Genomic DNA, 13,790 nt, shown 5'->3' with positions numbered 1-13,790 from the left:
TGCAAAGACTTTCACCACTTCGGGATTACTCCACCTCTTGAAATCAAAACACCCGGACAAATATGCGGAGTATGATCAACGTAACCCTGTTCTCTGACATTCGGTGATATTTTTTTTTTGATACTTTTTAACCATTTTCGGCCGATAATTTTCGGTGGCCGAATATTCGGTGCATCCCTAATCAAGATACTAGTTTCTGCGATTAACTGGTAACTTTAGAGCAATTTATTAGCAGTATAAAACACTGTTAGCTTGTATCTGTTCTTTAAGAACTTGATTATTTTGTCTCAAACTATTTAAACCACCTCAAGTTAAGAAGTTAAGTTAATACTGGACATCATTTTTAAATTAGTGCAACTGAATTTAATTTAATCTAGATTTCCTCTAAAAACAAAACTGATGTTTGAAGAGACATTCAAATGTAATCTTTTATGTTAGGCTAGTTTCAAAGTTTATTGCTACATCATTTAATGGTTTGAATCATATTTGTAAAATACTTCCTTGTTGGTGCAACACAGCCTTATCTTATGCATTATATAATAGAACGGGATAGGAATGTGTGGATAACACATGTTTAAAAAGTGCAGTGTAAAGAAAAGTTCTTTTAAACACATATCTGCTTCTATGTGCTGTTTTGTTTATCTGACAAAGTCTCCGTGTTCCGGGCTATTTCATTTGGACTCGTTTGCATTGCAGTAGCACGGGGAGGCTTTAGCCAGAAGCACTTTTCTGAAATAATTGGACACCCTCCTTTCAGATATCTATGACCCACATTCTGGAACACTGCTGTGCATTTTACAATGTTTTCCGTTCAAACACCACTTATAAGAGTATGTATACTCCAGGAGCTCACATTTACACAATGTAATGCTCCTCTCTCTATTTACCAAGAAAATGTAACAGCTGAAACAGCTTTGTTTTCAGTGGGTTGGTGTTTGATTTGAGAAAACGTTATCTTTGAATCATGTGCGGCACAGATTCAGGCAGGTGCTACTGACTAATGAGCACAGTCAGGAGGATGCTCTTAGATTCTTGAAAATAACAATAAAGTCTTATGTAAAAGGAGATTGACTGAAATGTTCAATACAATCTGATAACTTCAAAGTTGAAATTTGGCACAGGATTACATTTACAGTAAATTGACTCTTTGACTGCAAGCTCAAATAAGTTGTCCTTCACAAAAATTAACTGAAGACTTAAGATGACTCAAATGTGGCTAGAACTAATAAGCCTCTTTATCTAAAGAGATAAAATAGCTGACGGATGAGCGCTGCTAATGACTAGGCAGTGTCAGAAAACTCAAAAAAAACTCAAAACTGGACAGCTTCCAAACCACACAAAACAATATACCCCCACAGCTACATGAAACCACTAATGAGCTAGCCCATGTCGCTGAATATCATTGAAAAACATGGCTGTCACATGTCGTCCTGCGGGGCTCTGGTTCCCTGGGAGCCCAGTTATTCCCCCCCCCCCCTGTCTTATCACACGGCTCCAGCCCGACCTGGAAGCATGTGTGTTGATTCAGAGCTTTGGATGCCTTTTCTTCTCCCTTCCTTCTCCTGGAATAATGCGTGTTTGTGGCCTGCAGCCTTTGTCCAGTATTTAATCAAGTGAAATGGACTGAAAATAGAACAATCTGGTATCATAGTTCACTGTTCCGTGTGCGGCGGCAATCATTTGTCTGGAGTCAAAAAGATGAGAGCGGCTAATGGAGATCGCATTGTCCTCCTGGCTTTGTCTCTGGCTGGAGTGAGGTTAAGTTGATTAACGTGCACGCTCACATCCGTGCACGCTCATTCGCGGTAGGATTTACCAGCGTGCATTGCTGTATCTGTGGTGAGCGCTGGCAGAGAGCCAGACACAGTGACAGCCACTGGGAAGAGGAAGTCATGGGAGGAAAAGATTACTGTAATGGAACTCTCATACACACATATATGTACATACTGCAGACACACACACACATATATGAACATACTGCAGACATATAGACATAAATACACAAATGCATACTCATAGAGGACCACGAACACTTTCTCTCTTGTAATGAAAGCGTAATGAAACCCGGAACCACATACACACTAACACACTCAGAGGCGCCCTGGGCTGAGGGCTTGGCAGAGCAGAGTAGATAGATTAGTGTAATAGTCGCGGCCAAGGCAATCATCTGCCCACTGTAGGGCTTCAGACACTGGCAGCAAGATCCAGCTCTCACACAAAGAAATTAGCCACAATGAATGAGTCAGTTTGGATGGGTTCACAATGCTGACGGCTCGCACACAGTCAAGACATAATCGTATGCAAGACAAAAAAAAACTGTGATTTGCATTTAAATGCATTTGTGAACTCAGCAAAACAGGGTCCAAACACACATTATCAATATATCTATTGTTCCTTGCATGAATGAATTATAAATGACGACAGCTCAGCTTACACGCTCACTATGAAAACCAACTGTGCAATGTGAGCGTCATTGGCCGGAGCGTCTGGTTGGATGGATGTTGTTTAGAAACTAGTTGGGATGTGTCCAGATGGAGTCATGTAGCTAATGGTTTGTTAGCAGCGAAGGTTTCTAAGAATTTTTTTCATGTCTGCAGATACATGACAAAGTAGCAAACAATCAATAGAGCAAGGTGCATAATTGCGGCACTGTTATTGAAATTAAACAGTTTTGTTTTGTAACTTGCCCTCTTACTGTTTTAAATCACAATTGTCTAGCTTCACTTTAATACAGATGACGTAAGATTGATCTAAAATATATTATCTTTTGCTGATTTCACTAAAGAAAAATCGAATTTCCTTGTAAACCAATTAAAATTGTCCATGGATAAAAAAACATAATCCTAAACATGACAATTGTTGTTAATTATGGCAAATATATTGAAGACATGGCATTTCCCCTGATATTCCTATATAAGTTAGGAGCACATCTGAAGTGAAGGGAGTCTTGAAGTGACTGTCTATCCACAAAGACAACCCAGCCACTTTTTGACAGCTGCCTTAAACATAATAAATATGATTCAACTTTCTATACACATAAACCTGTAAACAGCATTAAGCCTCTCTATATACTTATTATTCTTGTTTATAACATTAACCATAATATATAATTGTGTTACTATAGTTTACGTCCGGCAGTGGCTCAGTCAGTAGTGGCTCGGACCGTGAGCCGTAGGGTCGCCTATTCAAGTCCCCGACCAGACCTAAAATATGGAGTGTGGACTGCTACTTGGAGAGGTCCCAGTTCACCTCCTGGGCCCTGCCGTGGTGCCCTTGAGCAAGGCACCAAACAACACCCCCATCCCTCCTATTCTATCTATGAATGAACATCTTTCTGTACAAAAGAAAGCTTGAATTTATGAATTGAGATCAGTCATTCAATTGAAAAATATTTACTGAGGCAATTAATCAAGTAAGGTCATTTTCTTGTAGACTTCTACACAACTAGACTTATGTTTCCAACCAGTGGAGTCGCCTGCTGCTGGCCTTAGAACAAATGGTTAAATACACTACCACGTTGGCTTCATTTCTCAGACCCGGAGGTTGCCATTTAGTTTTGAAGTCAAACTTTAATTTAACTGAGGATAATGATACAAATGAATATGAACCAAAACCAAAAGAAAATCCACTTGTTTATACAGTAGTGGCATAAGTCTCTCTCCAATACAGTATGTCAAAATATCAACTGTATCTTCCTCTTTTATATCCTAGAGACATACAGTATTGATGAGGTGCTTAACATCGGTATCTGTGTTAGAACGTGACGGCGTTAAAGCCTGCAAGAAAAAAAGATGATGAAAGCCGAGGCATGAAAAACAAACACATTATTTCACAGATATAAATGCTTTGCTGGCTAATGTAACACACAACCACACACACATCCAAACACACAAATGACGCCCAAGGCCACGGCAATAATAGGGAAATGAATCTCTGTCAGTGTATGTATGTGTATACAAATGTAGCTGCTTGTATCAGAGCTTGTAGTAGCCAGCGACTTTCGCTCCAATCATTAACCTGCACACTTCAATGTCACTTTCTGTGTCCCAACACAGAAATAATGGCATTGTGAGTGTGCTCACCACCCTAGTGATGACAACATCAAGAGGAGCAAAGAGGAGGACACTCATGGTCAGCCGGCGTTCAGATGGTCCGATTAGTATTCATAGGGTCATATAGATGCTTACACACACACACACACACACACACACACACACACACACACACACACACACACACACACACACACACACACACACACACACACACACACACACACACTCTACAGCCTTGTGCTGTTATTCCAGAGGGCTCACTAATGACCTACCGCCACATGTATTCCCTAGCTCTTAATGCTAACCATTAAAGCTCACCATATCTCCTAACCTTCACTTAACTCCAGCTTAAACCCAGATGCTTCACCTGGCCGAAACAGCACTCTGCTCCTCTCGGTGCACACAAGGCCGCGAGCTGTGAACTAGCCACCCTTGTTGCTTTGACCGAGGAATATCATTAGCATTTTAATGAGCAAACCCAGGAAAGCTGACACGGCCTTTAAGCGAAACTGAAGGACAAATGTGCAAATCCTCTAGTCAATGTGTCCAGTGAAGAATTACCAACTTCAGTCAAAGTGGCAAAGTACCTTCGGAAGTGTCGACGAGAATATCTGTTTTTTTTTCAATGTAAGCTGAAAACTATTACCCCGGTATGTTTTATTGTGAAACCTTAGCAAGAAAGATTTGGGAAAGGAAGGTCATCTCTTCTGATCCGTGCAATAATAAATCATCTTAAGTGTCCTGTTCCACTGATAACTTTTTAGTTTTTGAGGATTCAGTACCTAGCTGCACACAGGAGAGCTGAGTGCATTCATTCTTTACAATTAGCATTCTTAATTCCCTTTCAAGTATTTTATTTATAAAGATATAATAACATCATATACTGTATATATAATAGTTTTAGAACTTTAGTAACAAAGCAGAAGGTAAATGCATTATGGAGGTTGCATTTGAGTTTGCTATCATCACATGCTAAAGAATGTTGTCCTGCCTGTACTCGTACCGTTACACAATAATGTATCTATACAAAGTAAAAAGTTTTTTTAAGCAGGTTAGTGCAAGCGACATTAGAAGTGACAAAGGCATTATAACCCTACTTGGATTTTTTAGCGTTGTTTTTGAGCCTGCAACTTCACTTTATTCTAACTTCAAGTTCCAAAAAAAAAACCGTATGCCTATGCCACCTTCTCAGAACAAAACACAAGTCAGAAAAATGTGATGGTAGCACTGGAACAATAGAAGTTAAGGAGCCAGACTTGCCTAAGGTGTTGGTGGAGACCAAAGCAGAGCTAAATGGAGAAAGAATATTGGACCTACAGTATATTTATCAGGAGGACCGAACACAAATTAAATAATAATGCTAATATTACTACATATTTTAGCTGGCTGTTTGAATAAGCAACTGTTTGCTAACAAGTTCAACATATCAACTTATAATGTAATGTAACTACATTGTCTCTTTTCTGGTATTTTAAGTTTCTTTGGACATTATATAAGCCTTGAAAATGTTCCAGAGCTTACTCACACAACTGCTCGTTCTTTACGCTAGTACCACTTGAAAGCCTTATGTCAACGTTTTTGGTTGAGGAACATCAACATAAAACGTTATAGATACTTATAGATGACATACGTATACATAAACATATTGGAATAACATGATTGGTCCAAGTGGTAATCCAAACATTAACTTACCAGTGGATTCATCTCCGTAATGTGATGTGTACATTGTTCTTCCTCAAAGGGCTGTTGATCCTCTCTAAGACTCAACGTTTGTGTCTGCCGCTGTTTATAAAAAGATGCAATCAAACATAATCCCTATTCCTTGGATGTAGAACTCCATATTCCCCGTCCATATGCTGACCGTGTAGATGTTCTAAACAAATATTCATCACAAACTATTATAGCACTACTTGTGGCCTTAAGAATTCCCAATCAAACAATACTACAAAACTGAGAAAGTAGGGACAAATCTAAAACACAAGATATCAGTCGTACAACAAACAATACTTTTCTTACATGCCATCTCCTCCTACTTATCCCTGTCATTTTGAAAGTTGTGTTAATGAATGACTCTATTGTGTTTGTTTTAACGTCCACATTGTCTAACGATGTATGCAGGAATTGGTAAATAATGGAAAAAAGACAATCATTAAAACGTCTTTATTTCCTGTCTCCCCCTCCCTCCCCGTCGCTCTGTTTTACCACAGAATGATCCCCCCATCCAGCAAGAACTTCCTGGTTAACAACCTGGCGGCGGGGACGCAGTACGACCTCTGCGTGCTGGCCATCTATGATGACATCATCACCTCCCTGACGGCGACGCGCGTGGTGGGCTGCGTTCAGTTCTCCACCGAGTCGGAGTACATGAGGTGTCATTTCATGCAGTCTCAGTTCCTCGGCGGCACCATGATCATCATCATCGGAGGGATAATCGTAGCCTCGGTGCTCGTCTTCATCATCATCCTGATGATACGCTACAAGGTGGGTCTCTGTCTGTCTCTGTTAATCCCCTCTGCTCAGAAAGGACAGAGAATGAGAGGAGAGAGATTTTCATTACAGGAGCGAGTGGCGTTGTCACATGGTGGCCTGCTGTCCCGGCCTGGTCTGCTGCTTATTAGCAAGCAGATCACTTCTCTTTGAGATAAGATAACTACCGTGGAATACTCGCTACGTATGTTTCTATACTTATTTATCGTGTATTATTGACTTTTTGTGGAAGCCCCCCTAACCCCTGAAATTCAAATTGATAGAAATAAAATATAGTAATAGGTTATAAAACTGACCCAAGATTTAGCTTCCATTGCTATTTCATCCTGCAGAATTTAGACATTAAAGTTTTTGCAGCTTGTATGTTTAGAAAAATGCCTACTAGGACATTTCCTGCTTGTTTACATTAGCGGTTCTGGGGGGGGGGCAACAGGGGCCAGTGTAACAATGAGCTTTGACTCCCCCCTGTGGCCCCCCTCCGAAATAAAAAGTATATGATAATACTATTTGTGATAGTGTTGCAGCAAAGATTGCTCTGACATGAGCCAAGTCAACAGTAATGTATTTTGTTTTACGATTATGTCATCTAATTAAATTGTCAAGTTTCTGACAACAATCATTTTATTATTCTTTTTTACTCATGACTAGTGACTTGATATTGTGACATTATACTGAACCAGAAATGTTCTTGAATGATAGTTGAACGCTGTCTGTGTCCCGTTTGTCGTGCATTAAATGCCCCTCTCGTAAAATACCTGGCCCCAGCATGGAACCCCGAGTAGAGTTGGTCTAGAACTCCCGCTGCTTATTTCATTCATGTAATAACAAACTAAAATGTGTTTAACTATACGTAAAACTTGATATGTCCCTATTTCGGAATGAAACAAAAATGATGAACACCTCATTGCTTTCCTCAGGTGTGTAACCCCGGTGAGGGCGGTAAAGGCGTCTCCTTGTCGATGACCAACGTTCACTCGCAGACTAACGGGCAGCAGTCTCAGGGATGCACCATCACCCCCAGCTCCTCCAAACACGGCTCCATCGGGTTGGACGACCTCTCTGGAGGCTCAAAGAAAAGGGGGGCCAAGGATACCATAACTCAGTCGTCCGACTCCTCCCTGCCCGACTGCTCCACCGCAACATCGGTCCTCAGCCAGTCCTGGGCGGCCAGGAGCCCGACAGCCGCAGCCGAGGACCAGGAGAAGGGGGGTGAGGAGAGGGCCATGGGTGGGGTCTCGTCGCCCAACGGCACCACCGGCACCCTCCCCAAGCCGAAGCGTAAACCTGCTCCAGGAAAGCCGGGCGGTTCCAGCACCTCGGCCCTCCCTGAAAACCCACCATCCCCCTCCCCTCGCCCTCCTCCCTCGGCATACTCCACCCCCTCCTCCGTTCTCCTGCCCTCCACCCCTCTGGAGAACCTCAACACCAACCGCAACAACTCCACCTCGCTCAACCAAACCCCGCCTCCTTACGTCCCTTCGCCTTACCCCACCCTGCCGGCCAAACTGAGCCCCGTCCCCTCCATCCGGTTCAGTGAGACCCCCATCCTGCGCCGGGCCCCCCGTGGCGCCTCCGCCTCCAGCAAGTACCTGACTCTCCCTGCGGAGGAGCTGGGGAGGAGCAGAGCGAGGAGGAGGAACTCGCTCTGTGACGGAGGCTCAAAGACTCACCCCGCCCATCAGGGAGCAGCAGGACCACCCAAAATAGGGCGGATAATGCGGAACAAAAGGAGCCAATCAATGAGCGGGATTCTACTCCCCAAAGACGGGGACGGAGAATCGGACAAAGGGCGGTGCGACTCGGACTGGATCCTAGAGAGCACCGTTTGAACTGGAGAGAGACAGCAACCATTGAAATAAACTTTGTTTTTCCATTTTTTGTATGTCTGAGGTTTGGGTCGTTGAGTGGGTTTGAATTTGTTGAGAGGTGTTTGTTGTTGTGTGTGTGTGTGTGTGTGTGTGTGTGTGTGTGTGTGTGTGTGTGTGTGTGTGTGTGTGTGTGTGTGTGTGTGTGTTGCTGTTTAGGATGTGTGTTTTAGGTCTGTACAGTGTGTTTGTGTTCATGTTGGAACCTTTTGTTGTGTGTTTCTGGGTGAGGTTTTGAACTGTTTTTTTTTTATTTGTATTATTTTCATACTCACAAATCTCAGTTTACAGGTTTTTTATTCACTTTGAAAGATTCCTGTCTGTTTTCCGGTCGCCTTGTCTCGTAGCGTCTTCGAATCTCGTCGGTTCCACTTTATAGCACAAAACAAAAACAAGACAATGCGCTCGCCACGTCATTTTCCCGATTCACATTCACCTTATCTGAAAACACCACGAAAAGGGATTTACTACAGGAAAAAAAAGAGGAATAAAAAACTATACAAGAACTGCAAAGCACACCATTCTCACGTTCACACACACACAAGAAGTGTGTCCATACCGTGGCAAGAGAATAGCAGTCGGTGCCTTCTTTTGCAACAGACAGATGACACAACCGGATTCAAGAGGATCCTGACCGAGGGGATTAGAACCGAGGGGACGGAAAAGGAGGAGATTTCACACATAGCCTTTCTTACCTACCGAGGAGTACAGACCTTTCTCGAGATATACACAGACACAAACTGTGACGAACAGATGAAGAATTTACCTCTTGTGAAATTGATATTTTTTAAAGGGAAGAATTTAAAAAAAAAAGGTAACATGAAAACCCTGTGAGTGTTCCACTGACATTGGTATATACAGCCTGTGTTGGTCACAGACTCCCGGAAAGCTTCTGTACAGAAAAAGACAACATGTACTGTGTTGTTATGTTGTGTAAAATAAAAAGGGATAAAATGAAAACTGGACCTGTGAAAAGTATGTTTTTATACCGGTTGAAATTGTACTTAATTGTTCCATATTTCCATTCAAACACAACATTAATGGGATGTCAGTCACTCTTCATCTTTCATCAATGTTTGTGCCATCAACTGTTCCTCCCATTATTGCACCATTTCAATCGGAACAAACAATTTCCCCCTTGCAAATCACAACAGACGGGTGGTAGTTTCTAATTAAAACCCTTGAAGTTTCCCATTTTCATTCCTCTTTTCTGTGATTTGATGCGAAAGTGTTCTGTCAGAAACCCTGGACTTACACACAAACACACACAGACATATTGTCCCCCTGTGGCCCCCATCCGACAGAAAAGTCTTCATGATACTATTTGTGTGCAAAGATTGCTGTGACTCTAGCCAAAGTTGACAGTAATGTATTTTTATTTATCAGTCAGACACATTGTTAGGCTGTTAATTTACTATAGAGTCTTATTTTCCAAACATCTCTCATTTCAGAGTGTGACAATTCAGAAAAAGTGCTCCCACGAGGCCTTGACAATGACGAAGACTAATGGGATATGTTGAAATATTGAGATAATCAAACTTTAACGTGTAGAACAGTAGCAGTAGTTATTGAAATAGAAGCTAGGTGACAAGAGGCAGGACTTTTTCTCTTTTAAAACGATAGTCTTATAAATGAACTGCTTTTCCTTCTATTTAAAGGAGACATGCTGCTGAAGATACAGTGTGTGTCTTAAACCATCATAGTATTACAAAAAAAAGTTAAAAAGTAAGAACAGTGCAGAAAGGAAAATATACTTAAAGGGGACATAGTTGCTCGTGTTTGGGCTTTACACTTTTATTTTGGGTTCCTACAAGAACATGTGTACAGGGTTCCATATTCAGGAAAATACTCTTTTCCTCGTAGTGTCCGTCTGAAAATATCAGCTTCACCCTCCGTCTGAAATGCTTTGTTTTGGCGACTGTTCCTTTAAGACCTCTGGAAAAGCCTGGTGTGCCCTGATTGGCGGGCAAGAAAAACTGTAGCGATAGTTCAAAGGGGCAGTTTCTTTAAAGATATTTCTCCTTTTTACTGCCAAACTAAAGTAGTCATTATGCAGAATGGAGCAATATTGTAACGGTGTAATGAATCATTGGATTATAATTAGTGATGCATTAATTTGCACATCCCTTTAATGGGCAGGTGGGATAATTGTGTCTTTATTTTTACTGCCGGATAGCAATGCATCATCATTTGATTGTTTTACATTTTGTATAGAGAATCTAAATCTTTGAATAGTAACCAAACTAGCCAAATTAATGTAATACAAATGACAACATTGTTGTATATTATAGTTTCAGAGTGCTTTGGAAAGACATAAAAAGCAAGAGAAGTTAATAGATTGAAAAACGCAAAATATATACCTCCAAAATGTAGTAAAAAATCAAAAGTTGCATAAAATTCATTTAATTAAATATACCTAGTTTAATTCCAGCACTACAGGGTGACACATGGAGGAAATAGCATGGTGCACATGAGTCATAACTCAGTTTTAATCTGAAGATACAGCATCATACACATTACCATCATTAGTTACTATTTTCAGCTACATAAAATATATTACATGGTAATGTCTTCAATGTTAATTTCTGCTAAAGCACCAAAACATCCAGGATTGAAGCAAAGTGAAAACATATGAATTGCTGTTAGTTCTGCTCTGTTTCATGTTTACTGACGTCTTGCATAATAAAGAGGTGACTCAATTTATTGGAAAGTGTCGGTGCCTGTCATCCTGCATCATCAGCACTACGGGTTCCTGTGGAGAAGGACAAGTCATGCAGCGCCTCCCCGCACTTTATGTTTTTATTTATGTTCCCTGGTGATCATGAGCATTATTACTTCAGAGTGGAAGTGGACCGTATGTCCTAAATAATGATGGACAGGTTATGTACTGCAATATATATACAGAGAAGCCGACAAATACACACAAAAAGCACCTTTTAAAAAAACTTCACTTTTCTGATTGTTCGGTGAAAGTCTCAAATAAATTCTCCCACTTACTGCCGTGGATATGTTTTACCATGGTTACTAAGTGATCTTGTATAATTAGATCAATCGTGTCCTTGACAGTCACCATTATAAGCAGATTAATTCAATGGTAATTAAGGTTGGAATTATTGCTAGAATTGAACAATGCCAGTGTTTGATTGGACCAAAGCCAATCCGCTCCGCTTCTACATTAACAGCTGACACTCCAATATGTAAAGCAAGTACCAGGAGGAAGAACATTAGTTTCTTTTAAACTGCAACATTTCAAGCACTTTAGGAATTCTTCAGGGCTAACAACACAAACGACAACACGGTTGTGTACTAACCTTTGATGTATCGACTACAAATGGGAGGCAATCACAAGAGCCGTGTAATAACATATACAGTTGAGTTCATTTGAATGACATCAAACAGGAGAGCAGTGATACTACCATATCTAATACAAGTGATCAATCAAGAAAGATATTCAATTCATTTCATTCCTAAAATCCACCTTCTCATATAAATACTTTCTGATCACGAGTATAAAAATGTTAGAGACCAAGCGGTAAGCAAGACATTTCTTATTGACTGAAATTTTAATGTTCACCAAATGTCTTAAAACTGAAAACACAAGACGTCATGGTAGCAACCTGTCAACCACAAGGTAGCCAACCCTAAAGCGTACCTGATTTATTCTAAATGGGACCATAATGTATCCAATGAACACCATGCTGGATTCCAGAAGACTTGACTCTACAGATTGAGAACACAAAGTCATTAGGAAGTGTGTCACTGAGGTAATAAATAAAGTGAGCCTCTGGCCATCACCATCTTGATTTAACTTGGTACAACCAATCACTGAATTATACATTTCTTGGTGAACAAAATGTTAATGTTGACTGAATGTCTTAACCTTTCAAACGAAAAAAACAATCTGAAAGGGGTAAAGCCAGATAACGCTGTGTAGCAACCATGTCAATCACGAGGTGCCCACGCCTAGAGCATTGGAATTCCACACTTAAATCACCTTCTGAGAAAATAACAAATCTACAAGCTTTCAAACCAAAATTGGTTATTTAATTTAAAGAGTATGAATTAACATGAATCAATCTGCAGTCCTGCATAGTAGATAGTACCAAGATCTGACCACGTACAACAGAAAAACAAGCACTTTATACACTCAAAAACACAAAGGGGAATGGTCTCAGCGATGGCAATATACATTACAAGGAAGTTGCCAGATGTAAACTTGACAACGACCGGTCATCTACAAACCGTAATATCATCCTAACAATGGTGAGACCACAGCTCGCTTCTTCAAGAAGTAATATAAGTAGCTAGATGGAATAAAACGCGGGAAATCCAAACCAGAGAAAGGAAGTTATATACTTAAATGAGACTTAATGATGCATTTAATACAACAACAACACACATACCATAAACAGCATAACATCTGTCATCACAGACAGCAGCACCACAGCAACGAGGCGACCCGGTACCACCGCCCCGTGTGGTGAATAATTATGGTTAACATCAATGCAGGAAAATTCATTACTTTGCAATTAAATTCACTGACAATTGACATTAAACACTTCTGACAGGCAATCGCAAATGGATGTCTCACTTCCATTATCAGGATATGCCGTTTAATGGAGATGATGAATTACTGAACTATTTGAGAATCCATTACTGACCTTTGTGGAGCATATTCGTTTTCCTGCAGTTCACTTTAGGTCAATTATTAATAAGAAGTCAATAAAGCTGACGTCCCTTATCTGCAAGTTATTTAATTAAAGAGAGTGAAAATAGCAAACTCCAACTCAAGAGATTACAAACCAAAATTGCCCCCAACTAGTGCAACTCTGGTTCAGTCCCCTTGTTGAATAACAATAGTTGATTCGCCAACAAAGATCAGAGTGAATATTTAAACAGGAAACACGAGGTCGCGGAGAGTCACCGATAGGAGAAGAGAGGAAACAATTGTCGCTTGTTTAATTGAGTAAAAGCACATGCTCTTTACAGCTTCATACAAGACACAAGGATGTCCCACAATCCTCCCTCCTTAAGAACTGTGTCAGAAGCCTAGTCAGGCCTCCTTCAATGACTTCCTCTGACTTTCTTAAGCCTGTAAAGTCTAAGGAGCTTTGGAGGATCCAATCTGCCATCTCCTATATCCTTCTCTCATTCTCCCTCCCCCCTCAGTTTCTATGATTCATTCAGTTGTGAATTCGTAAAAGAAGAAGCTCAAAGTAATAATTACACGACTAATTATAATTAAGCCGCAAATATGTATATAGGGTTAGGCCTGAGTCCACAAAAGCCTTTTTTCAAACTCAAGCATATTTTAAAGGGGCCCTATTATGCAAATGTCCGAGGGTTCATATCAGTATGTAGTGTCTCTACTTTAAAGATTCTC

General features: G+C 40.6%; 1 protein-coding gene across 1 annotated transcript in view; it reads left to right on the top strand.

Moving 5' to 3' along the window:
• Window positions 1–8,481, top strand: part of lrfn5a (leucine rich repeat and fibronectin type III domain containing 5a) — a 29,022-nt gene extending 20,541 nt beyond the window's left edge. The window contains exons 7-8 of the mRNA XM_010795384.1: window positions 6,263–6,536; window positions 7,460–8,481. Of these exons, the coding sequence (XP_010793686.1) occupies window positions 6,263–6,536; window positions 7,460–8,371 (1,186 nt within the window). The 3' untranslated portion in view covers window positions 8,372–8,481. The remainder of the gene's footprint in view (window positions 1–6,262; window positions 6,537–7,459) is intronic.
• The last annotated feature ends 5,309 nt before the right edge of the window (window positions 8,482–13,790 follow it).

This window comes from Notothenia coriiceps, unplaced genomic scaffold (assembly GCF_000735185.1).
Source record: "Notothenia coriiceps isolate Sejong01 unplaced genomic scaffold, NC01 NC01_scaffold00037246, whole genome shotgun sequence".
Taxonomy (NCBI): domain Eukaryota; kingdom Metazoa; phylum Chordata; class Actinopteri; order Perciformes; family Nototheniidae; genus Notothenia; species Notothenia coriiceps.
Note: the sequence above shows the minus strand (reverse complement) of the source record. Positions and strands in the feature narration are given on the sequence as shown.